Source organism: Lissotriton vulgaris, chromosome 6 (assembly GCF_964263255.1).
Source record: "Lissotriton vulgaris chromosome 6, aLisVul1.2, whole genome shotgun sequence".
NCBI classification, from domain to species: domain Eukaryota; kingdom Metazoa; phylum Chordata; class Amphibia; order Caudata; family Salamandridae; genus Lissotriton; species Lissotriton vulgaris.
Window position 1 is genome coordinate 1,151,638,106 of NC_141694.1, and position 27,291 is coordinate 1,151,665,396.

A 27,291-nucleotide genomic window follows, 5' to 3' on the forward strand; every position below is an offset into this window, starting at 1 on the left:
CGCTCCCTGGGTAGCTTGGCACAAGCAGTCAGGCTTATCTTGGAGACAGTGTGCAAGGCATTTGCATATACCCAACAGTAATACAGTGAAGACACTACAAAAGAACACCACACCAGTTTAGAAAAATATCCAATATTTTTATATATCCAAAACAAGACCAAAAACTGTAAAAATCCACCATACGGTTCTCAGAAATCTTCAGTCATCAAAGTAGGCTTGAAATACAGTTCTTTGAAGTCGATAGCTCCGTCTGGGGCTCTCAAAGCGTTGTGAACAACAAATCCAAACAGTTCTGGCTGACCTTGTCGTCGCTGACCAGCCATGGTGTCGGGAAGACATGCAAAACAGTAGCTTTAGAAATGTAGTGCTTCGGCGACCTCTCGATGAGCCCCGAAGGGCCGGCATCCCCAGTTCTGTTCTGAAGGTCAGTGCAGGAGTCGTCGGGCCCTTGAAGTCACGCTTGTTGCAGTTCGAACTCCTTGCGGTTGAAGTCTGAAGCTTTGGCATGCGTCGGGCCTCGGTGCGAAGTGCAGCAGTGTGGCTTGCGGTGCCCTCAGATCGCGGTGCAGGCAGCGGCTCTGTGTTGGTAGTCCAGGGACTTCGGTAAGACTAGGGCTGCGGTGCAAAGTGATGCTGTGCTTGTCGCTGTGCTGGCAGGTCACGGTGCAATCAACTCTGGCGTCGTTGCTGAAGTGCTGTAGTCTGCTCACAAACTGAATTTGATGGCACTGGCTTCGGTGGTCCAAGGCTGCGGTGCGGGATGGGGACGGTGTGTTGTGTAACTTACGAGTAGTCCCTTGAACCACGGTGCAAGAAGAGGTGTCTGTCGGCGTGGAGCGTCGTTGTCGGGGGTATACCAGGGCGACGGCGTGAAGTGAGACGGTGTAAAGTGTGGTGCCCACAGCTCACGGTGCAAGCAGCAGTTCGGTGGCGGCAGCGGTGAGACCAGGGTTGCGGTGCAAAGTGCAACGGTGCCCCGCTGCGCTGCCTTCAGGACACAGTCGGCAGCGGCAGCAGATCATGGGTTAACTTTTCTTTCTGCCTCTCATAGGGTCCACGTTAGATTAGATTACTTTTTTCTCTCAAAAAGCATGGCCTCGAAGTCTGCGATAACAAAATTTCACTGGGTGATGTCAGATCATAATCCCCTCATGCTTGAGATCGAAATGACCCCGTATTTTAAAGTGGACCGGTCTTGGTCATTCGAAAGGGCGCTCCTGCTAGACCCACAGTATGTGAAACATATCCAGGCATGGATCCTTCAGTTTATGTAAGACAATAATGGGAGCGCCTCAATAAACATCATCTGGGACGCATTCAAGGCTTGCCTACAGGGCGAGATGTTGAGGAATAGCCTGGAGAAACAGAAATTGTTAATTCAGGGGCTATATGCAGACTTAGCCAGATTCAAGGGAGAGTTGATAGAGTTGATTTCTGCCAGGTCTGGTGTAGAAACAGCCCTCTAGAAATAGATACAGTCAAAGCAAAGATTGTCAACATATCTGTCAAAAAAGCAGCTGATAAATATCTAGTGGGGCGAGAGAAAATGTATGAATGCAACAAAAAGGTGGGGCGACTTCTGGATTTCAGAACGAAACAGATGGCAGTGGGGGAATAGATTAGGGAAATCAGGGATCCACAATATGGCATGAAATCTGATCCTGATGACATTGGGTCTTCCTTTCAGGCTATTACCAGTAACTTTATTCCAAAGAGGAAAATTAATTAACCAATATAATGTGGGATTTTTTATCGGCCACCTGTGAAGAAGTGCTTGAGGTAGAAGACAGGCAGATGTTGGAGCAACCTATCTCAGCTGAAGAGGTTGGCTTGGCCATCAGTAATTTAAAATCAGGGAAAACCACAGGTATTGATTACATCCCTGGAGCATTTTATCAAATCTTTGCAGGGATGCTCAAAGAGTATATGGTCGAGCTTTTCCAGGGGTTTCAAAAGGGAAGTACTCCACCGGAGAGCTGGGCTATGGCTAAAATTGTTGTCTTTCAAAAAAAAATAAACCATCTGCAGAGCTGGGTTCATATCTGCCATATACGCTTATTAATAGGGTTCCAAGATGTATTCAAAACTTTTGGCCACCTGTCTCTGTGGTTATAGAGCGGCTTGTCTCCCCTGTTCAGCTTGGCTTTATCCAGGGTAATGGAACCACAGATCATATCCGTCGAGCCGTCTTCCTCTGCTATGCAGCCATATTAACACAAGATCCAATGGTACTAATTTTGTTGGACGCAGAAAAAGCTTTTGACCTTGTCTCCTTGCTGTATCTCATGGCAGTGATGTCAAACAAGGGGCTTGGTCAAGGATTCATTAGCTCATAAGGTCCTCTATTGTAAACCCAGAGCGAAGAGTTTTTTTATTGGGAAGTCTCTCAATGAAGTAGCCATAGAATGAGGGGCTAAGCAGGGTTGCACTTGCTCCCCCTTCTATTTGCGTTATATATTGAACCCGTTGATTAGGTGAATTAAGCAAAGTAAGACAATCAATCAATGAAATTGGTGGGGGGTGAGCCAAAAATCCTGGCCTACGCCGAAGACTTGGCCATTGTTACCCCTGACCCTACTAGTGAGCTTTTGGTGATCGAATAGGAAGCCAAGGTATTTGGGTAATTTTTTGGGGCTATGCATTAAAAGGAGAAAACCCAAATTATAATCAATCAAGATAGGCTCATATCAGATAGGCGGTGACTGAAGAAGCGCTTTATCTAGGTATTATTAAGTCAGAAGTGGAAAAAATCGTACAAAACTAAGCTGATACCCCTGATCCATAGGACTAAGCAGGATTTTGGGAAATGGAAGAACTTGAGACTCTCACTGATTGGTCGGAGTAATTTGATCAAAATGATATATCTACCCAAAGTCTTGTATCTTTTACGGGCTATTTCATTGGAATTCTGCATAAATGGTTTAAGATATTTGATGCGAAATTGTCGCGATTTCTTTGGGCTTATGCTAATCCCAGGAGAGCTCTCCGATTTATAACCCTTCAGAGAGAACATGGATTAAATTTATTAGGGGGTTATCGCGAGACTGTTCCAGTTAGTGTACAATCTTTTTTGTTTGTGTCTATGGCTGTTTATAGGCTGTGTTTGACTACAGCCTGGCTTGACCCTTCCCCGCCGCTATTCCATTTATAGGTTTACGCCCCTTTTATCAGTTTATCATCTGGAAAAGGCAATTTTTTTTGAATAAGCATAAAGACTCGAACAAAAATGATGAACGTTTGGCTCTCCCTCAGTAATTGGAAACTGATAAATGTTGCAGGTATTAGAGAGGGTAGCTAGTTTAGCTCGGTGGGAGTGGGCTTCACAAATCTGGATATTCATTTTCTCTCGCCCATATATCTATGCCGGCATTTATGCAAAGAGACTTCTTTTCCTGTCTTTTTTCTTCCTTTTAGATGTTTGATGTGATTCTTAGATATATTTTTGGGCTGAAGCACTTTAAAGAATTATGTATTATATTTCCTTTTATGGATCTATTAAAATTGTCTGCTTGGCGGGTGAGAGGATACATTTAAAAAAAATAACATGGTGCCATTGGTCAAATTAGCTCAGGGAAGGCGATGGGGTTACGTGCCATGTACGTGGAAAGCTACGAGAAGGGGAAACTACCTGCAGATCAGCGCTTAGCCACTATTGCTGTTATCCGTAAGCCCGGGAAACAGGCAGATAAATGTAGCTCGCACAGACCTATTTCACTGATTAACATAGAAGCTAAAATACTAGCTAAAGTTCTCGCTATGAGGCTAGTGACAGTGATTTCCTCCCTGGTTCATCCCGACCAATCGGGATTTCATTTATGCAGGAAGAAATACGTCTCTTAATATACGCTGTCGCCACAATGTACTGGCGCGTAGAGAATTTCTGGAAGAAGACGCAGTTATACTATCCTTGCATGCCTCTATGGCGTTCGACTCCATAGAATTGCCTTACTTATTCGAAGTCCTTACTAGAGCAAGACTAGGCCCCAAATGTATTGGTTGGGTTAAATTATTGTATACTGATATAAAGGGGCAGGTGAGAGTTAATAACTATACGTCTCGAGCATTCACATTGAGTAGGGGAACCAGACAGGGATGTCCGCTGTCCCCACTCATATTCTCCCTTATGTTGGAGCCCCTGGCGGCATGTGTACGTAGGGATGTAATGATACGAGGTTTGAAATGGACGGCAGATCAGGAAGTTCGAATATCTTTGTATGCCGATGACATATTACTATATCTTGCCTCTCCTGACAAATCCATACATGCGGTTCTGGACATATTTACAAACTTTGGGAAATACTCGGGATACACGATTAATTGGAGCAAATCAGTATTATTCAGGATCAATGAACAGCTCCCCCACCGTCCAGTAAACTGTAAGATTGGAGTGGCTAACGAAGGGTTCCGATATTTGGGTGTATTTATTACGCCAGACCCTACTCTATTCTATCGCTTCAACTTGGCACCCCCTCTGGCTAGACTACGGATAGATGTAAAGCACTGGAGGTCGTTGTCTCTTTCCCTGATAGGCCGAGCCGCCCTTTTTAAAATGCTGGCACTCTCTCGCTTCTTATATATTCTTCAAAATTGCCCGAACCGCGTCCCAGATACGTACGCAGACGTGGAGAGTGAGATTCGAACACTGCTCTGGGATGGTGGGGCCCCTAGGGTGGCACTGAAAAAACGGACAAAAAGTTGGTACAACAGTGGTATTGCATTACCAGACCTCAGACTTTACTATTGGGCATCGCAACTAGTGGCTGTGAATCACTGGATTTATCACACACCTACTGACCCGGCCAACGCCCTAGATAGGTACCAAACAGATCGTTCCTGGTACTTGGGGGGCCCTATATTCCCGCAATAAGAGAGGGAGATACGTGGGACCCACCTTGCACACAATAGAGATCTGGCATCGGGCAAACTCTGGGTTGGGCTGGGCTGGGCTAACACACTTACCAAAGCAACGCCACTATGGTATACCCAAAAACTTGGCATGCTGTGTTATCAACCCGGGTTCGACAGATGGGGCATGATGTGAATTTCATTGGTAAAAGATTTGGTTAAGCAGGTCTCGATCCTAAAGTTTGAGGAACTCCAGAGGCAATACCACATGGCTCAAGGGGAAGTATTTTAGTATCTAAAAATAAGACATGCTTTGCAGGCGGCCTTTTCAACTTTCGATGATTTACCGAAATCATCGCCATTAGAGGATAGATTGCTAGATGGACCCCTACACTCCAAAGCCATTTCCCTAACGTACAAGAAATTCAGCAATAATCTGCCAGATAGTTTTGGTAGGCTCTAAGAACAGTGGGAGAGTGACCTGGGACCTTTAGATGAGGAAGACTGGCGATCAGCCCTTATGTCCCCTAAAGAAGTGGCCATCACACTGCGATTTAGATTAATACAGCTCAGGATCCTACACAGGTCCTACATGACCGAGATCACCTTGGCTAAAATTGGCACGAGATCAGACAACATATGTCTGAGGGGATGCCAACAGCCGGCCACCTTTTACCACACTATCTGGGACTGTCCTGTGATTCGCCATCTTTGGGAGAAGGCCACTGAACACATGCATACCGCATTGGATAGGGAGGTGATATTGACACCGAAACTGGGACTATTGAACATCTGGGATGCCACTGACCTTACTGACATAGTGCAACAGCTAGTGACGTTAGGATACACATTGGTAAATAGAGAACTGGCGAAGGAATGGGGTGAGCGGTTCTGCCACCCACCACTATATGAAAGAACTAGACAGGTGCATGATAGCCAAAAAGGAAGTTTTTATAACCCGCTGGTGCCCCAAAAAATGGGACAGGAAATGGTCTAACTGGAATGTTTATCGTGGGAACCTATGTATATCCCCCCTGCTAGAAATGGAACTGCGTAGAGATGCGGACAGAAATATGGATAATTGATGTAACTGCTTCAGTAACCCCTATATAATGTACACACCAGATGAGTAACCAGCCAATTAATTAATCAGCACTGTTTATATGATTGTTATTGATTTCAATAAAAAAATATTTAAAAAATAAATAACATGGAGTGGGTGGGGGTTATGCTCCTGACTGTACACCTGCTTCATATGTAAGATAGAAGTCTTGGAAAGAGATCCTAGAATTCAAAGGGAGAGTCAGTCAAGGCAAGGTGTTTGTTGCAAAAAAGGTGCTAACATTCTAGGGTGGTGTCTGGAGTCAAAGAGCATGCCTTAGTGATAAGGCCTGGATGTCTGGTAGATGAATTTGTAGGGCAATTTCCAAATGTTTTTTTTCTAATCAGCTAGGTTAAAGGATTCAAACACATGAATACAAATCAGAATAGGGCCCCTCTTGTTGTTATAGGAACATTTATTTATTGTTTAAGATAGTACAACCAATTGCTCTCTCAACATAGACATCATATAACTGGTACCATCCATGTCCAATTACCCTCTCCCTCCGGCATCAAGACGTGAAATACAATACATGTCCACACCAGCCTTAACCTTGTAGGCTTTGGTGTGCCCACCATTTGCTCCAGGTCTTCTCATATTTGCAGGGACACCAATCACTTTTAATTTTCTCTTCCAACTTAGCACACCAGTCCTTGCCATGTGTCATCCCTTTTAACTATAAGCTACGAGGAGTACCTTTTTAGAGTAAGAGAGAACGTGGAAAAAGAGCTAGATGTATGAAAGGAATTATCTAAATGCTAGAGTCTACATTGTGGCTGTTAGTTGTTACATTTAGTAGGGGCATTCATGCAGAGTGGGGGCTTGAAAGTATGTGTAGACCTAAATACCCTGAAAAAAGAATGCTGGATTGATTCTCAACCTCTGCCCAAAATAAGCAAACCTTTAGGATCAGTCGGGTATGCAGAGTAGTTTCAGAAAAATGTATTTAACTGCAGCACACCACCATATAGACCTGAAGCTGGACTTCAGGCATATTATTGTCTTCGGCTGACCTATTGGTAGTTTTCATTACTGTTACATGTCATTTGGGTTGACATCAGCTGACTTTGTTTTTTTAGCTTACCTTGTCCCACCTGATCAAGAAAGTAAAGGAGGTGCTTGACTTTCAGGATAACGCTCTACTGTATGCTTGTGAGTGAGAGGACAGGCTTTCATGTAAAGCCGCATGCTCACTACTTTTCAGAACCACAGTAAGGTCGTGAAGAAGGAGCAACATGAATTCCTGAAGCACAAAGTAGATGATTTAGGTCACTTGATTGAACCAAGACTGGGTATAGTTAAAGCTATAGTTGGAACAAAGTTTAAAATATAGTCTGATTCCGGTGGTTATTCTAAAGATGGGAGATCTGCAGTTAGAATATCCACTAAAAAGAGCATTACAGAAGGTGAATTTATTTTTTTATTTATTTTATGGAGCTTATAGAGCGCGCAGCTACCTCCGATGGAGGTGTCCCGGCGCTAAGATTACATAACTGTCCCCATGAGGAGTAACCAAGATCATATCTTACAGAGAAAAAGGGAAATGGAGAAGAGTTGGCAGTTCCAAGTCCTACCGCCTAGTGAACAGCCAGGTCTTGAGTTTGCGTCGGAAGGCTGGCTCAGATTCGCAGAACCTGAGGTCAAGGGGGAGGCTATTCCAGAGCTTGGCGGCAGTAACGGTGAAAGATCTGCCGCCAGTCCGAGAAAGCCTGAATCTAGGGACCGACAGAAGACGAAGGTTGTTGGATCTGAGATGTCTGGCTGAGACAGAGATCCTGAGACGCTTTTTCAGATAAAGTGGGCCAGTACCATGGATAGCCCGAAATGTCAGGATCAGGATTTTAAAGTCTATGCGTCGTGAAATGGGAAGCCAATGGAGTTCTTCTCGGTAGGCTCTGACTGAAGTACGGGCAGGGATGTTACCGATAAGCCGGGCTGCCGCATTTTGGACCATTTGCAGGCGGTCAATAAGATAGTGCGGGGCACCTGCATATAGACTATTAGCATAGTCCAGATGGGTGATGATAAGGGTCTGGACTACGGTTTTGCGTGAGGATAGAGGGAGGAAGGGGAAGATTTTTCTGATCATGCGGAGTTTAGAGAAACAGGCCCCTACCACTTTGTTAACTTGGGCATTTCCGGACAAAGAGTTGTCAAAAATGAAGCCCAGGTTACGAGCTGCCTTCACGGGAGAGGGTGAGGGATTCAGAATGGTAGGCCACCAGAGAGTTGCAGGGGGGGGGGATTTTTTACTGAAAAAAAGAACCTCAGTTTTGTCGGTGTTAAGGGCAAGGTGATTGGCTGACATCCAGGAGCATATGTTACCAAGGCAGTTTCTAAAGTTGGAGAAGAGGGAGTCAGAATGGTCTCGAAAGGAAAAGATAAGCTGAGTATCGTCAGCGTAGGAGACCACCCTGACACCCCAGGATTCAACTACCTTGGCCAGAGGAGCCACATAAGCATTAAACAGTAGAGGGCTCAGGGCAGAGCCCTGGGGCACTCCACACAGGAGGGGTTTGTCTTCAGATTCAAAAGGGTGCATCATAACCCTTTGGGAACGGCTAGACAGGAAGGAAATAATCCAGGCCAGCACTGTCCCACCGACCCCTAGCTGCTGTAGGCGGGAGGTAAGTATTTTGTGGGAGACAGTATCAAAAGCAGCGGATAGGTCGAGGAGGACCAGCATGGCCTCCTCGCCCCTATCCACTGATTCCCTGATAATTTCAGAAACTTCGAGCAGCGCAGTCTCGGTGCTATAGCCGGATCTAAAACCGGACTGAGTGTCGTGTAGCAGCTGATTTGACTCTAAGTACAGTGCTACTTGTTTCTGAACCACCTTCTCCAGTATCTTGGCGGGTTTAGGCAGGAGAGAAATAGGTCGATAGTTGCTAAAAAGCAGAGGGTCTGCACCAGGTTTTTTCAGTATGGGGACCAGCCTGGCCTGTTTCCAAACTGAGGGGAATAGACCTTGCGACAAAGAGACATTCCAGATGGAAAGAAAAGGATTCACAAGGATAGGGGCGAGATTACCCATGATTTTAGCAGGAACAGGGTCCAGGGGGGAACCAGACTTAACGTTGCGTAATAAAGCTAACGCGAGATCAGGAGTTAGCTCGCTAAAAGAGTTGAAAGAACAAGAGGGGAGGCCAGGGCAATCATCAGAGAAATCCGGAGCCATTTCTGCAAAGGAGGAAGAGAGTTTAACTATCTTCTCTTGAAAAAAATCAGACAATCCATTGCAGAGATCTTGAGTGGGAGTAAAGAGGGATTTCAAAGCAGGAGGATTTACGAAGTCATTCACTATGGAAAAAAGAGTTTTGGAGGAATTCTGCGCCTGTTGAATTAAATTAGAAAAGTAAGCTCTCATGGACGAGCGTGTAAGTTTGCGGAACTTACTCAGGGCAGATTTGTAGGCCAATTTGGCTACAAGATCATAGTTCAATCTCCATTTACGTTCCAGCTGCTTACACTTGCTCTTTTCCTCACGCAACAGAGGGGAGAACCAGGGGGCAGAAGGACGGGATCTGGAAGAAGTGACGGGAACCAGAGGGGAAACCGAGTCAAGTGCATTCGAGAGGGCCGAATTGAATCTCAATGTTTCTGAATTGAGGTTATTTAGCTGGTTAAAATGAAAATGTAAATGAGCTTCCAGGGAGTTACATGTAACTTTGGTCCATTTACGACCTTTAACTCGATTAAGGGGGATAGGGGGAGGAGAGGAGGGGGCCATGAAGGAAAAAGGAATAAGATAATGATCGGTCCAAGTCAAAGGAGTGGGGGGAAGGGTGGAGAGAGAAGGAAGATTGGAAAAAATGAGGTCAAGAGTATGGCCTGCTATATGAGTAGGACCTGTCACTAGTTGAGGCAAGGTGAGTCCTTGTAAGGTTTCTAACAGAGAGGAGGCTAATGTACAGGAAGGATTGTCAATATGAATATTAAAATCTCCTAAAACAGTAAAATGGGGGTGTTTGAGAGAAAAATCGGCGATGGAGTGAATCAGAGTGATGAGGGAGGAAGAGGTGACGGCCGGGGGATTATAGACCAGTATGCCTGCACAGATGGAACAAGCAGGGTCCATAATTGAAAAGTGAGCGGCTTCGATGATGCCAAGGTTGGGAATTTTCGTGAGGTTTAATTTGAGATGGGATTTAGCAATGATCGCAAGACCTCCTCCGGTCTTAGAGTTGTCTCGATTAATGCCAGTGAAATGATAACCAGGGGGAGTAGCAAGAGTGATGTCCGGTTTGGAGGAGTCTTTTAACCAAGTTTCAGTAAGAAACAATAGGTCCCAATTGTGGGTTTCAAGAGATAGCCATATGTCATGAGCATGGGCTGGGAGAGATCTGCAATTGACTAATGCGGCCTTTAAGATGGTGGATGGCTGAACATTGATTTTAGAGGGTGGACGCCGAGGTCTAGGTACTATGGAAAAAGAAAAGTTACAGTGAGGGCAGGAATAGACAGTAGTATCTAGGCTAGCGATGTTACAACAAGAAAAGGGGGCACAGGTATCAGGACGGAGGTGAAGAAGTTGATCAAAGGACCAACGAATTTTTGGGGCAAGTGGAGCAGGGGTTCCGGCGTTGGGCGCGGGTCCGGCGCGGACGGGCGCAGACGGGCTTGCCTCTGGCGCGCCTCCGGCGCGCCGCCGGCGCGCCCGCTGCGCCCGCCCGCTGCGCGGACGGCCGGTGATGTTGTTTTTATGCATACTTTGGGCGGGGCGGTAGGAGGGTGGGAGGGGCGTCGAGCTCTCCGGCGAGCCTGCCCAATCCAAGATGGCCGCCAAAATTGTCAAGAGGTGTTCCCTGCACCTCAATGGATCGAGGCTAAGGAAATGGGGTGCCCAGCGAAGTAATCTCGCTGATGGGGGGTCAGGGAAGTGTTAAAACGCTCCTGTTAAAATATAATACAGTTTTTAAAACGATTTTCGAGTCGATCGTTTTTTTAACAAAAACAGGTGCAAGAGAGCACAATAGACCTCCGGCTTTCCGCCTCAGAGGGAGCAGCAAGAATAACCTCGTGGAGGCGAGTTATGCCCTGTTAAATACCCAGGGAGGGCGGGAGGGGCCTCGAGCTCTCCGGCGAGCCTGCCCAATCCAAGATGGCCGCCAAAATTGTCAAGAGGTGTTCCCTGCACCTCAATGGATCGAGGCTAAGGAAATGGGGTGCCCAGCGAAGTAATCTCGCTGATGGGGGGTCAGGGAAGTGTTAAAACGCTCCTGTTAAAATATAATACAGTTTTTAAAACGATTTTCGAGTCGATCGTTTTTTTAACAAAAACAGGTGCAAGAGAGCACAATAGACCTCCGGCTTTCCGCCTCAGAGGGAGCAGCAAGAATAACCTCGTGGAGGCGAGTTATGCCCTGTTAAATACCCAGGGAGGGCGGGAGGGGCCTCGAGCTCTCCGGCGAGCCTGCCCAATCCAAGATGGCCGCCAAAATTGTCAAGAGGTGTTCCCTGCACCTCAATGGATCGAGGCTAAGGAAATGGGGTGCCCAGCGAAGTAATCTCGCTGATGGGGGGTCAGGGAAGTGTTAAAACGCTCCTGTTAAAATATAATACAGTTTTTAAAACGATTTTCGAGTCGATCGTTTTTTTAACAAAAACAGGTGCAAGAGAGCACAATAGACCTCCGGCTTTCCGCCTCAGAGGGAGCAGCAAGAATAACCTCGTGGAGGCGAGTTATGCCCTGTTAAATACCCAGGGAGGGCGGGAGGGGCCTCGAGCTCTCCGGCGAGCCTGCCCAATCCAAGATGGCCGCCAAAATTGTCAAGAGGTGTTCCCTGCACCTCAATGGATCGAGGCTAAGGAAATGGGGTGCCCAGCGAAGTAATCTCGCTGATGGGGGGTCAGGGAAGTGTTAAAACGCTCCTGTTAAAATATAATACAGTTTTTAAAACGATTTTCGAGTCGATCGTTTTTTTAACAAAAACAGGTGCAAGAGAGCACAATAGACCTCCGGCTTTCCGCCTCAGAGGGAGCAGCAAGAAACAATTACCAAATTGTTTGATGAATAAATCCTTTTGAGAGGCGGGGCATGGCGGGGCATGACTATCGCCCAAGAAGATGGCCACCTAGGCTCCGCTACACCAATATCTGTCTTGACTCTTCCTTCCACCTAGTGCCATCGCTCACAAACATTAAACTCAGTATTAGAAGTCTGAATATGTAGAGGTCAATTTATGTGACTTTTCGTCTGTTGAGCGACTATGAATTCTTCACCACAATTTATTCCAATTAGTCCAACAATCTCCAGTCTAAAAATCTATCTTGTAGCTCTCATACACCCTCCAAAGCATAATACTACCCAGATAAAATTGCTAAGCTTTATCCCCTTATCTACCAAGAGGGTATTCTTTACCCCCAACGGTTTGACATATGAAACATAATATATTCTAACACATGACATAATTTTGGAATCTTGCAGGAGGGTGAGGAGAACGCATGCACCTCGGAGGACCAACAATGTTTCCTGCGGAACACGTGTCCAAATCTTTGGTGCAATCCTGTTCCGTAACATCAAGGAACACATTGCTTCGTGATCATCGTCAGTGACTGCCCTCCCTTAAAGAAAGAGACTCTTTTTAGATTCCATACACTTCCCCCATCCACTCTTACAGCATTTTTATAAATATCAATGACTTTTTTGGGAGATTACCACATTGGAAAACCTTTGCCCATCATATTTTTCCTTTTGATGGGCACCAAAGATCCAACCTCAACCACCTTCATGCTAACAGAACCTTGCCTCTTTTTCATATTGTGTTTCATGCTTTCTTTATATTCTTCACCCGGCATCAAACTTTTTCATAATCAACATCAGTAAAGTCACTTAGCTTGCCTTGCTTCTTCTTCAGCCACCAAGGAACTAGCTTGGTTCTGGGTTTGCATTCCCTCAATAATTCAAAAGGACTGACCAAAGTCACAGAATTAGGAGAAGTTATATATGCCAATAACATAGATTTTAAAGCATTTCTCCAATTTAAACCACTCTTCACTGATAATTGAATAGCTTCCTTTATAACACAGTTAAACCTTTCGTCTTGACCATTTGCCTCAGGGTGGAATACTGCAATTTTCTCATGCGTAATTCCACATTTGTGAAAAAAAAACGTCAAACTTTTTACTAATAAATTGAGGTCTATTATCAGTGATAATTTCTTGGGGAATACCTTCCCTACAAAAAACTTCATCTAAAAATTCTATTACTTTTTCTGGGGTGATATCCTTTACCATCTTGACCTCAGCCACTTTGAAAAGTAATCAATTAGAACAATTCCCAATGCTTCTTGGCGAGATAAAACAGAAAATGGTCCAATAATATCAAGACCCAATTTTCACCAGGGAGCATCGGGAAATTCCATGGGATGGGGCTCAGGACGTAGAGCTACAGCTTATTTCTCACTAGAAGCACATTCGGTGCAATTCCTAACAAAATGTTCTACAGATACATCAATGCCTGGCCACGAAAAGGATTCTCTAATACGTCTCCTTGTACTTGATCTTCCCAAATGTCCTTCATGGGCTATTACTACGATGTTCTTCCTCAGATTGTAAGGGGGAACAAATGTATTACCTCTTAGAACAATGCCATTTTCAACAGCCAATTAACTTTGAAATAACTCATTAAATCGCCCAACAATTTCCTTTCCTCAGGCCACCTTTGAGAAATGTGAAGCATGACTTTTTTCAATTCCTCGTCCTTACTCATTTCATTTAACCACACATCCTCTTGAACAATATTTTGTTCTCCACACACTAAATTAACATCATGGAGGATGAATGCTACCTCGCAATCTTCATTCATCATTCCCTCCGTGTCAGGTGTAGAAGAGGGACACCTGGACATGCAATCAGCACATACATTAGATTTACCTTGCACATATTCTAATTGGAACTGAAAACTCTGCAATCTAGATGCTATTATAGCCAATATTTCAGGCATAGTACGACCACCGCCTAGTGCCATCATAACGATAAGGGTCTTATGGTCAGTCTTGATAATGAATTTGGTGGCCCTTAAAAATTTTCTAAAATGTTCAGCACCCCAAACACAAGCTAAGAGTTCTCTCTGTAGCACAGAGTAATGTTTCTCTGAATCACGTATTGCCCTTGATACACAAGCACAATCCATTCCATTGCACCATATCTTTGCATCAACACACCCCCAGAACAAAACTACTGGCATCCACTGTAACTGCAAAACACACAAATGATGGACGGAGTCGTGCACAATGGCAAAACATTCACCCCTAGTCCCAGATCTGGGTTTAATCCATCGTTATTTTGCTCACCAAGCCACCTAAGTTCAGACATGGCCATATGCAAATCAGTCTTGACCCTGTGCCTTATGGGAACAGTCCAGAGCGAACTGCCAAGCCATGTCTTCCCTGGACCGGAATCAAGTATCCTAGGACCGGTTTCTGGCTATCAGCCTTCATCAGCAAGGATAGCTTGAATCCAGTGGCGTAGTGAGCACGGGACCCACGTCTGGGCATACCCTTCCCACATAGGGTGAACAGCAAAACACACAAGATGATGGACGGAATGTTGCACAATGGCAAAACATTCACCACCAGCCACAGATATAGGGGAAACTCCCGTTACAACGAATGGATTGCAGCGCGATGCCATCGCAACGTGACTATTACATCGCATTCACTCCTAAGCCTGGCAAGAAAATGGCGAAGGACGTGGTGGGGAGTGGAGGTGGGAGGACCGGGGGTGAGGGAGGGGGGAGTGAGAGGGGGGCAAGTGTGCTACGGGAGAGAGCGAGAGATATGACCATAATGAGAGGGAACGACACGGCGGGCAGGGGAGGGGGCGGAGCGGGGAGAGGTGCGACACGGCAGGCAGGGGAGGAGAGTAGGAGGAGGAGGGGGGAGGAGAGTAGGAGGAGGAGGGGGGAGGGGGGAGGAGAGTAGGGGAGGCACGGCCTAGCAGCCGTGCAACCAAGAAGTGAGGGGGCGGAGCTGGGGGAGGCTGTGAGAGAGAGAGTGGGCAAGGCAGGCGGCTGGGGGCATGTGCACGCGCTTTTAAGCTCAATGCGCATGCGCATTGAGCTTAAATTTCACGGGCACTGCAAGGAATCGCCACGATTCCTTGCAAGTTGGTTAAAGAGTGTTTAAGCCCCCATAGTCTCGCAAGCTCGATGCGCATGCGCATCGACAGGCGAGACCTAAAAAAGATATCACGCTCAGCCTAATCCCGGCTTTCCGCCTCAGGAGAAATGGTTTTCTAAGGCGCTCGTATTCAGCGTTGATTAAGTATCGTGGGTGAGGGGCGTGGCCTCAAAAGGGGCGTGGCCAGCAGCCTCGCTGGTGATGGCGGCAGGGTGCTCTGTGCAAGCGCAAGGTCCCGTGTCAGCGCTAGATCCGCAGCACGGCAACAAGTTGGAGCGTGTGACCCCAAGGGAGATCAGATCCAGTCAGGTAGGTTTTGTTAAAATACAATACACACAAGTTTTAAAAAAGATATCAAGCTCAGCCTACTCCCGGCTTTCCGCCTCAGGAGAAATGGTTTTCTAAGGCGCTCGTATTCAGCGTCGATTAAGTATCGTGGGCGGGGGCGTGGCCTCGAAAGGGACGTGGCCAGCGGCCTCGCTGGTGATGGAGGCGGGGCGCTCTGTGCAAACGCAAGGTCCCATGTCAGCGCTAGATCCGCTGCACGGCAACAAGTAGGAGCGTGTGATCCCAAGGGAGATCAGATCCAGTCAGGTAGGTTTTGTTAAAATACAATACACACAAGTTTTTAAAAAGATATCAAGCTCAGCCTACTCCCGGCTTTCCGCCTCAGGAGAAATGGTTTTCTAAGGCGCTCTTATTCAGCGTCGATTAAGATGGATGAATGAGTGGGTGGATGGATGGATGCATCAATGGATGGATGCATGTTGGATGGCTAGATGGATTAGTGGGTGGATGGATGGATGATGGATGGATGCATGATGGATGGGTGGTCGACTTGCAGCCCCAGTAAAGCGCTCCGCTGCTACTTCGCACGCACACTCCAGAAACAAAACTGAATGCGCTCATCACCAAGCAAACTTTCATTTCATTAACTGTTGCAGTTTTGTCCCAACAAATAACAACACATCAGAATAAGGGAAAATCCATACATTTTTATTCGTATTACATTGTATTGATATCACATAAATAGATACTTCTGATTTATGTAATTGATACTTCAGATTTATGGAATTAATGACATTATTTACATTTTATTTACAGTGGAAACAATGACGCCATGATTTCACGTTTTGCATTCTTATTTGATGTTACACAGAAATTGCTGGAGGAACATTTGAATATAACATTGACAGTATTGTTTAATATGCAGATTAGCTGTGATAAACTGAAGCGTACAAACATTCCTAGGCAAAGGAATTCAGTATATGTGCAACAGAAGCTAGGTAGTCACTAACCACAGACAAGGAAAAAAGTTTAAGTGCTGCCAATAGTCGAGCAGACATTTCCTTTGTGCGATGGGAAAGACGTGGATTTAAAGTACATGCTAACGATTGTGACATGCGCATTTCCTGGTAGCTTTGCTCCTTTCGCAAAATCTAAAAAAAAATGTAGAAATTAGGGTGCGGTTTGCCAATACTAGTGTTTAAAGAGTTAAGCCAACCCTCTATGGCATTGTTTGTCTTTGCTTCTCCCTCTAAGCAGGTTGAGTAGCAGTTCCACCAGTCCACAAGAAAACGTGGTTTCCTCCGGCGACCTGACCTGCTTAGATGGGCAATCCATGTGTCTTCAAAATAATTTAAAATAGGTGCCAATTTGTCTTTGTTTGCTATAAAGTACTCAGACTCGGTAATCGATGTGTAGTACTAGTCCACACTGTCATGAGGAAGAAAGCAAAGTGCGGTTAGTTTTTTAAGCTCAAAGTGTAGTTTGCTGTCAGACGCATAATCCTCAGTTAGGGATGTTTTTGGGATTTTACGCCAAAACGCCTGAGAAAAGTGAAAAAACATCCTTGAATTTGGGTATCGATGTATAATTTGGTTATAGTATTGAGCATTGGTAATTCAAAGTCCATGATTACTTTTCTCGGACTTGTGTTAGGAATTTTTAATTTTATGACTGACAAAAGTTCAGTATATGAATAGTGTATATTTGGGTGAAAGGGGTGGGCGCACTTTTAAAGGTACCATCCATCATCCAAACATCACTGTTCTCCAACCTAGTTAGTTTACGGGGGATACTAAATATTAAAATACGCTTTAGAGCATTTTCATTGTCATATACTACAACCGGTTCGTTCACAACTGTAAGAGAAAGTTCACGAGGAATTGTGATATCTGAAAAGGTTTGTGGTGTAACACGTTTAGTATTAGTTGCCTGTTTCTTATGTTGGATTATTTGCTGCAAGTTTGGAATAGTGGGCATACTACTAGAAACATGTTCAGGAATGTTTTGGGATACCTCCCTTATAAAAGCAGCGCATGTCTCATTGGAGTTGCCTGCAATCACTTTCATTTCCTTTATAGATTCTCTCACTTCAATTGCAGGTGCAGAGGCAGAGTGGTTATGGTCGGTGCTTCTTAAAACAGACACCCAGAGTAACCACTCTGCCTCTGCAATGGCTGGAGTAGTATTGGACACACCTCCAATGACCCTGTGGCTCCGAATGTCTCTCCTTACAATATATATAACCACTGTGTTTTAGTAGACGGTTTCCTCTGCTGGAGGTGATGTATTTGGCCATCTTCTGATCCGACATTTCCTGTCAAACGAAAAAAAAAAGAGAATAATTTCCAAGACACAAACAGGAAAATTATTTGCTGTTGCAAGTCATAAAAGGTGTAGACGGTTATAGGTACTTGACTTCCATAAAAAATAAACAAGCATTGGCATATCCAATAGGTCTCGCCTTTGGGGCCAAATGTGTTTAGCCAGAAGTTTGGTCTATGTTGTAGAGCATTGTGGCTGCAGTGCATTATGTGGAAAACTTAAAAAGTGAAAAGCATTGTAGTTACCTTTATACAAACAAAGGCAACATTATATGCAACTGAGAAACAAGATTAAAGAAAGATTTTAACATACAAGTTGTCTTCTACTTTTTGGTGCTTGCACTGCTGGCAACTACTTCCTGTTCTCATGCTTGTTTGTTATTATTTTGGGTTATGGCGGAGCAGGACATGTCCGCCTGTAAAATCTTTTGTGAGCTTTTTTGAAAGCCCAAAGATGTCGGCAAAGCAACGGTAATGCGATGGCTTAGGCGAGACCTAAAAACAATAATTGGGATAGCGGCAATAACCCTACACATTTTGGTATACAATACAATTGGTTACGGACATCAGCACCTACAATTGGTTCACCCGCAAATTATCATTGTATGCTCTTTTACCTTTTTGGAGACTGTACTCTGGCACTTTGTGTTGACCCCCGAAAATGTAGCTTGCCTTGCAAATCCGTTACCTTTCAGACTCTGTAACAGCAAAAAAAAAAACGTGTTGGCGGTGGTAGTAGTAGTGAGTAGTAGTGAGTGAGTAGTGGAGAGTAATAGAGAATGAGTAATGAGTAGTAGTGAGTAGTAGAGAGTGAGTAGTTGTGAGTAGTAGAGAGTGAGTAGTTGTGAGTAGTAGTGAGTAGTAGAGAGTGAGTAGTTGTGAGTAGTAGTGAGTGAGTATTGGGGAGTAATTGAGAGTGAGTAGTAGTGAGTCGTGGAGAGTAGTAGAGAGTGAATAGTAGTGAGTAGTAGAGAGTAGTAGAGAGTAGTAGGAAATGACAAGTAGTAGGTAGTAGTGAGTATTAGTGAGTAATAGTGAGTAGTAGAGAGTGAGAAGTAGTGAGAAGTAGTGAGTGAGTGGTAGAGAGTAGTAGAGATGGAGCAAATTGTCAATGTACGCTGTTTTACCTTTTTGGAGACTGTGCTCTGGCACTTTGCGATGACACCCAAAAATGTTGCTTGCCTTGCAACTCCGTTACCCTTGAGACTCTGTAGCATAAAAAAAATAATACATGGGTTTGCGTTTGGATTATTAGTTGAGTGTTTAAACGGGAAACAGCCATCGCAACAAAGTAATCAACAAGGGGCAACAGAGAAATGGTAGAAGTAAGATCTGTTGTGGACACCTTAATAAAGCAACTAATAATGGTGAACACCCATTACAACGATCATCGCGGTCGCATTAAAACACAAGTTTTACTTTGCAGGAACGTTTCCATAGTATGCCTCAACCACGCATGCTTTTACATAGGATGGTTTGGCACATCGCATGGTGTTACTACGCAGGTTTGGAATACGTGGGGTTGTCACTTAACATTAAAAAAAAATTATCACTGGTACCCGAATTTGGAGTGATTATTAAGATTGGTATAATACATGCATCATGTATTTGAGATGGCATTATGAACAGTGTGTTTTTTCTGTTGGGTTATCACACAGCACACAGAGGCCCCATTCCTTAAAGTAGGGCTCTTTGCTTCCATCATACATCCATCCATCCATCCATCATGCATCCACCACCCAGGCACCCATCCATCCATCCACCCATCCACCCATCCATCATGCATCCACCACCCAGCCAGCAATCCATGCATCCAATACTAGTCTGGTAAACACATAAAAAGTGGATGTAGAGCTGGACGTGTAAGTGTGGTCTAAACACATAAAAAGTAGCACTTGTAAGTGTGGTTAAACACACATAAAAAGTAGTACTTGTAAGTGTAAAATTTGTTCTGGGGTGTCACAAAGCTCGAACCTTGGTTTCCAGCACCAAAGCCGGCAGCGCTAGCCATCAGACCACACCCTCTCCACTTTTGTGGGCCTGCATTTCTGCCTCATCCACCAATCCATGCACCCATCCATCATGCATCCATCCGTCAGACATCCACCACCCAGCCAGCAATCCATGCACACATCCATCCACCCATCCATCCTGCATCCACCACCCATGCACCCATCCATCATCCATCCATCCACCCACCCATCCATCCACCATGCATCCACCACCCAGCCACCAATCCATGTACCCATCCACCGTGCATCCATCCATCATGCACCCACCACCCATGCATCCATCCATCATCTATCCATCCATCCATCCATCCACCCATCCATCCATCCACCACCCAGCCAGCCATCCATGCACCCATCCATCATGCATCCATCCATCCACCCATCCATCCATCATGCATCCACCACCCAGGCACCCATCCATCCTCCCATCCATCGTGCATCCATCCATCATGCATCCACCACCCAGCCAGCAATCCATGACTGGTCCGGTAAACACATAAAAAGTAGATGTAGCACTGGACGTGTTAGTGTGGTCTAAACACATAAAAAGTAGCACAGGTAAGTGTGGTTAAACACACATAAAAAGTAGAAAAGTAGTACTTGTAAGTGTAAATTTGTTCTGGGGTGTCACGAGGCTCGAACCTTGGTTTCCAGCACCAAAGCCGGCAGCGCTAGCCATCAGACCACACCCTCTCCATTTTTGTGGGCCTGCATTTCTGCCTCATCCACCAATCCATGCACCCATCCATCATGCATCCATCCGTCAGGCATCCACCACCCAGCCAGCAATCCATGCACACATCCATCCATCCATCCACCCATCCACCACCCATGCACCCATCCATCCATCCACCCACCAATCCATCCACCATGCATACACCACCCAGCCACCAATCCATGTACCCATCCACCGTGCGTCCATCCATCCACCCATCCATCATCCATCCATCCATCCATCCACCACCCAGCCAGCAATCCATGCACCCATCCATCATGCATCCATCCACCTATCCATCCATCATGCATCCACCACCCAAGCACCCATCCATCCTCCCATACATCGTGCATCCATCCATCCTGCATCCACCACCCATCCAGCAATCCATGACTGGTCCGGTAAACACATAAAAAGTAGATGTAGCGCTGGACGTGTAAGTGTGGTCTAAACACATAAAAAGTAGCACTTGTAAGAGTGGTTAAACACACATAAGAAGTAGCACTTGTAAGTGTAAAATTTGTTCGAGGTTGTCACGAGGCTGAGGCTCGAACCTTGGTTTCCAGCACCAAAGTTGGCAGCGCTAGCCATCAGACCACACCCTCTCCCCTTTTGGGGTCTGCAATTTCCACATGTTCAAGTTATTCCCATGTCGGCACAAAATTATTTTGGCTAAGTTAACGGGCCTTACGGTAAAACCTTTTGGCTTGCCAATACCGGTTTTCTCTTGGCAACAAGCAAATGACAGAGGGATGACTGTGAAAGAAAAATGTTGGTGGAAAGAGGAGATAGAGAAGGAAGGTGGCTATTGAGAGAGGAAGGAATTAAAGGAACGTGATGTATGGGAAAGAGACCTTGAAACAAGAGTGGAAGAAGCATATAAAAAAAGCGGATTAGAGAGAGATCAAAAAAGTGCAAAGCCAAAAGTGTCGTTGGTACTCAGAATGGACGAGATAGATTAGGAAATATGTACAGTATGTTTAATACGAAGTTGCTATCATTCAATCCTTGTACTGAAACCAACCACCTCCTGCAGTTCGTCCAACCATGATGTATTTATGCATGGTTGATAATCAGACTATTTCATCGAGCATTCTTAAAATCCATTTAACACATGATTGCTTCGATTCTATTTTGTATCCCATTGGATGCCCAGACCCACTGCATTTCAGGATGAAAGAGGGCCATTAATTCAATGTTGCTTAAATCTGTTTGAAATACAAACAGATACAAATACAAAGAGCGCTTTTGAGGCGCAGCAATTACTTAGTGTTACTTACTTGAAATGGCGGAGGTCGGTGCGTACGAACGTTGCTCTCACGTCTGGCCAGCCGGACAATACACTGCAAAATGGATGGAGGCAGGGTGGGCGACTTAAAAATACAGGCATTTATAGTTAGAGATTTACACAATGAATTTACACAACCCAAAAAAATTAAAACAAAATAAAAAGATAAGATTTCGCATTGAGGGGACGGGGAGAAGGGCAGTGGGGGCCAGGGGTTAGAGGCGGGTTCATGCGGGAAATAGCAAAAACCGCGTTGTTCTGCGGGGTAATGTGCTGGCCAATGGAAAGCAATGCAATTGCGTTGCAACTGATAACGATGTGAAAGTAGGCGATGTAATGGTCTGCGCAAGGTCATAGACGCGGGGTAAAAGCACGCGATGACTATGTCCGCGATGTAATGTCATACATCCATCTGTGTTTAATCCATCGTTATTTTGCTCACCAAGCCACCCCAGTTCAGACATGGCCATATGCAAATCAGTCTTGACCCTGTGCCTCATGGGAACAGCCCTGACCGAACTGCCAAGCCATGTCTTCCCTGGACCAGAATCAAGTATCCTAGGACCGGTTTCTGGCTATCAGCCTTCATCAGCCAGGATAGCTTGACTCCAGTGGCGTAGTGAGCACGGGACCCACGTCTGGGCATACCCTTCCCACATAGGGTGAACAGCAAAAAACACAAGATGATGGACGGAATGTTGCACAATGGCAAAACATTCACCCCCAGCCACAGATCTGGGTTTAATCCATCGTTATTTTGCTCACCAAGCCACCCCAGTTCAGACATGGCCATATGCAAATCAGTCTTGACTCTGTGCCTCATGGGAACAGTCCAGACCAAACTGCCAAGCCATGTCTTCTCTGGACCGGAATAAAGCATCCTAGGACCAGTTTCTGGCTATCAGCCTTCATCAGCCAGGATACGATGGATTAAACCCAGATCTGTTACTGGGGGTGAATGTTTTGCCATTGTGCAACATTCTGTCCAACATCTTGTGTGTTTTGTTGTTCACCCTATGTGGGAAGGGTATGCCCAGATGTGGGTCCCGTGCTCACTAAGCCACTGGAGTCAAGCTATCCTGGCTGAAGATGGCTAATAGCCAGAAATCGATCCTAGGATGCTTGATTCCAGTCCCGGGAAGACGTGGCTTGGCAGTTCGGGCTGGACTGTACAAAAATCCTAAGGCATTGTTAGTATCAATGGAAACCTGTCAAAAACTTCAATCAATACCAAGGCATGAGACAGAATTGCACTCTCTCCCCACTCCTGTTCCGACTATCTATTGAACCCTTACTCGTCAGCATTAGAGAAAACACTACTATCCCCGAAATCCCCTCTACCCCCAACCAAAATGTTGCGGCATACGCAGATATTTTCATTTTCAACTCATGCAGACTCTGCCACTCCCAACATACTTTCCATGTTCAATGATTATGCTACAATGTCTGGTTACACCCTTAATAAAGAAAAAACTGAAATTCCCTGCCCCCCTCCCCCGTTCAGTAGTCGCTGCAGTGGCTCAATTATAGGGAACACTGGCCTTAAATGGGTACAAAAAGAATAAAATATATAGGGATATGGTTTAATAGGGACCTAAAAGAGGGCATGATTTATATATTGGCATAGAGGATACTCAGTTGCAACTGAGTTCCCTCCCTGCCAATATAGTAGTCCACCGGCTGCATTTACATGCGATCGGACCTTAAGGTGAATCACAGTGGAGACTATTCTGTCTCTGCTGTGATTAACCCCCTCCAACGGCCCTGGGGAGTCAGGACTGTCGGAGAAATGGTTACATGTCCACTCACCCAATTTAGATGGGTCGATGTGTAGTAATTTTTTACTGTTCCTTACCACCAGGTAAAACCTGGTGGTAATGAACAATAAAAACATTGTCATGTTCCCCCAGCCTTGGGAGAAGCCTCCCATGGCGAGGGGAGCATTACTTTTGTTTAATTTATAACGAAAATTCAGTTTTAATTTTTTTATTAGTATGTCACCCATCCCTTTATCAGATAGCTTTTTCACAGAGATCAACCACCTCCTTCACAAATTGCTTTGGTGCTCTAAAAAGCAGAGAATTGCTCTTAAAAAATTAAGACTACCCAAAAACCTAGGAAGCATAACACTCCCGGATTACGAAGATGTAAAGCAGCATACCTTGCCCGACGAGGCCTTTTCTGGTTTAAAATGATTGCTAATCTCTAACCACCTTGGCTCACAATCGAGCAAAACCTCATCCTTCCTCTCTCCCTTACATCCATAATCTAAACTAAAACTTAGTGGCAGAATACTCCTCTCTCATCTTTGCTGGTACTTCCCAACCTGTCCGAAAAATTGACAATAAACTAGTCAATAAAATTACATACTTCATCATAGCCTCACTATGGCACAATAATAACTTCAAACAGGATGGGAAATCCATGTACTTTGAAAACTGGGCACATAGAGTTATTCTCTGTACCGAGGATATAGGGACTCCCTCAAAACCTCTACCCTTTTCCGACATTAAATGCAAATTTAAACTAGAAGATATTGATTTTTATACATTTCCGAAAATTAAAGCTGTCCTGGTTTAACATAAGTTCCACAAACCTCCGGACCTCCAACCTATTTTGGCAAAAGTGGCCTTAGGCTGGTGCATGGCATCCAAACTTTACTCTTTTATATCACCCAAATCAACCACCTTGACATGACCAATCAAAGAAAAATGAGAAACTATTTTGCATAATACTCATACCCCTTGCTCGCCAACCTAAACTGGCCTCCCATTTGGTCTAATGTGACGACCAATAAGATCGCTCCCTCTCTGGCACAATGAAAACTTTGTACTGTTTACATGTCTCACCAGACCCCCCCCCAAACTTTTCAAACTGGGACTCCAGAACACAGATCATTGTTGTAAATGCGGGAAGGAAACGGGAAATCTACAACCAACACTCCTATGTTGTACATTCTCTAATAAGTTTTGGTATGAGGCCAGTGACACGATTTTGCATACTAAATGACCCCCAGTTCTTGCTTCTATTGCTTTAGGCTCTTTCCCCCTAGCAGTTACCCATCTCCAAATACAGGGCAACTTCTCCTCTTAGGTATACTAGTTTAAGTCGGTCTCAAATTCATTATATCAGAATGGTAGGATCCCAGTTTACCAGAGCGGCAGACAGCTCCTTAAACACTTTCACCCACATGCATCAAAGTCCGGTTTTGCGATTCCTAATTTGCGATTTTTACCGAATCGCAAATAAGGAATCGCAAAACGGGATGCATGATTGAAAGTGCAAAAAATTTGCGATTCGGTAAAAATCGCAATTTTTACCGAATCGCAAATATTATGCGTATACCAATTTGCGATTTCGCAATTCCCATTGATTCCTATGGGCCAAAAGGCCCATAGGAATCAATGGGAATTACGAATTCGCAAATTGGAATTCGCAAAATGTTAATGCATTCCATGGGTGCAGGGGGGGGTCCAAAGGACCTCCCCCCCCCCCGCACCACTGAAATGTATTTTCAAATGGATGTTTCACACACACATGTCCTAAGGACATGTGTGTCTGTAACATGACAGTGTTTAAAATGCTAATTTGAGCATTTTAAACCTTTTTCGCAAATTACCACGCGGTTCACCCTTGTGGTAATTTGCCCCCCCTAATTGCGAATTCGCAATTTTAAAAACAATCATGCATTGCTTTTAAGGAATTGCAAATTTGCGATTCGTTAGAAGCAATCGCATTTTTGGAAATCGCTAAAAATACCGATTTTTCCAAAAATGATTGATGCATGCTGAAAAGGTATTTAGGAATCGCAAACGGCCGATTTTACCGAATCGCAATGTTTGCGATTCCTAAATACCTTGATGCATGTGGGCATTTAACACTTAAAATTAAACTATCCTCAGAGAAGAAAAAATAGATCAGTGTAAGATTGGATCCTAACGCTCCTGACCTCATGCCACCATAAAGCCTTCCACTTTTGTTGTTTTTGTTAAACTTTTTTCAATTTCTTAACTTCTATCCCTGTCTTCACACCTTCTATTGAGATCAATAAAGTTATACACTCATCGTTCCCAGATGTCCACCCCTTTCCCTTCCTCCTTACTTCGTCTTTACATATTCTCTCAATTCCCCTTCCTTTCCTCTCCCCATTTTCCAGTCTTTTCCAATCCACTGGGTCTCCTTTCCTGTTTGCTCCTCTCTGTGCCCCTCTTTTCTACTTTTAGATTTTTGTTTGCCCTTTGTTTCCTTTTGGATACTAGTCATATTTCTGGGGGTCTTCAACATTGTATACTGTATATTTATCACTGGTGTTCTTGCCGATAAATGTATCACGCATGCGTGCACCCCGACTCCACTACGCTAGAACAATTATTTTTGTTATATTCTCTCATGAAAATGTAGTACGTTTGTTCTGAAATGGAAAAAAAAAACATTTTGAGAGGCTTTTTCTAGAAAATGTTTGGAACATTCGAATTCCACAGGCATGCAGTTTGCACAAAAGTGAAAACTGCACGTATCCTTTCAGAAAACGTCCAAAAGATTCACAACCTCTGCAGGAGAATTTTCCAGAAACAAATAACGTTTTCAGGATTTTTCACTGGATGTATTGTAAACTATATGTTATAAAATAACTTAGCAAGCCTGGTGTAGTAGAACATGAGAACATTTGCACACGCCCATTTGATTATTTATTGTCTCATGACCATCTCCATAGGAGCAGGGGTTCCTCTGCAGCCGGTGCATCAGAAACAGTAAAATTGTGGCTTTCGAAGAGTTCTTGATACGAACATTTACTTGGAGGAGTTAGTAGTTTTCAGGTTATGGTTATTTCAAAAACATATTTACATTACAGCTCAACTATTGCGTTGACATCGATATTTTCATTGACTTTCTTCACCTCATTTCCCTAGTTATGTATTTTGAGGCTATTTATTACAACTATACTTCAGTTTAATCTAAAATGTTCTTTTAATGTATTCAATTTTGCCTGCTCCCTTCCCCACTCTTGCAGTTTTAAGTGTTTCCTACTTAAACGGAATGGGTATAACATAGTCGTGTTCTGTTGCAACAATTTTTTTGTTATTATTCAGAAAAATGGAGGAGTAACATGAAGAGTCTAATCCGAGTTTCTCTGGCATCCTTTTATTTTTCAGAGTGCCCTTGGCAAACAGAGTTTATATCAGGAATGCAGGATTACGTTCTACAGTAGCCTGGGCGATGGCTTCCCTGGCCGAAATCTGTGTGAGTAAAAGCCGATCGGAGCAGTATAACATCACAGCAGGAAGACCTTCTCAACCCCACTCGGAATTCACAAAGCCTTTAGTATTTAAGCATTGGCAAAGCAAGTTGACCTGTCTTTTGCTTCTGCGCTAGTGGCTTTGACAATGCATGCTTGCTTTGTGTAGTAAACAGATCGTCCAGACGCGGTGAGTAAGATTGAAGATCCTTTCTTTATTCTAGAGCAGGAGTAGACGAGAGTGTACTCTTCCAGGCAGGGGACAGGAGTGTAACTGCCATGGAATAGAAAGTCCAGTCAAGGGGAAACATAGAACAGGAATGTTTAAGCATTCTGATAAAGACTAGACCGTGTATTACACA

The 27,291-nt window shown here is 44.6% G+C and overlaps 1 protein-coding gene across 2 annotated transcripts in view; it reads left to right on the forward strand.

Annotated features, from left to right (window-relative positions):
* Positions 1-27,291, forward strand: part of THUMPD2 (THUMP domain 2 tRNA and snRNA guanosine methyltransferase) — a 268,497-nt gene that overhangs the window by 121,930 nt on the left and 119,276 nt on the right. For both annotated transcript variants that reach the window (XM_086927226.1, XM_086927227.1), the window contains one exon: positions 26,847-26,934. In XM_086927226.1, coding sequence (XP_086783352.1) covers positions 26,847-26,934 — 88 coding nt within the window. The remainder of the gene's footprint in view (positions 1-26,846; positions 26,935-27,291) is intronic.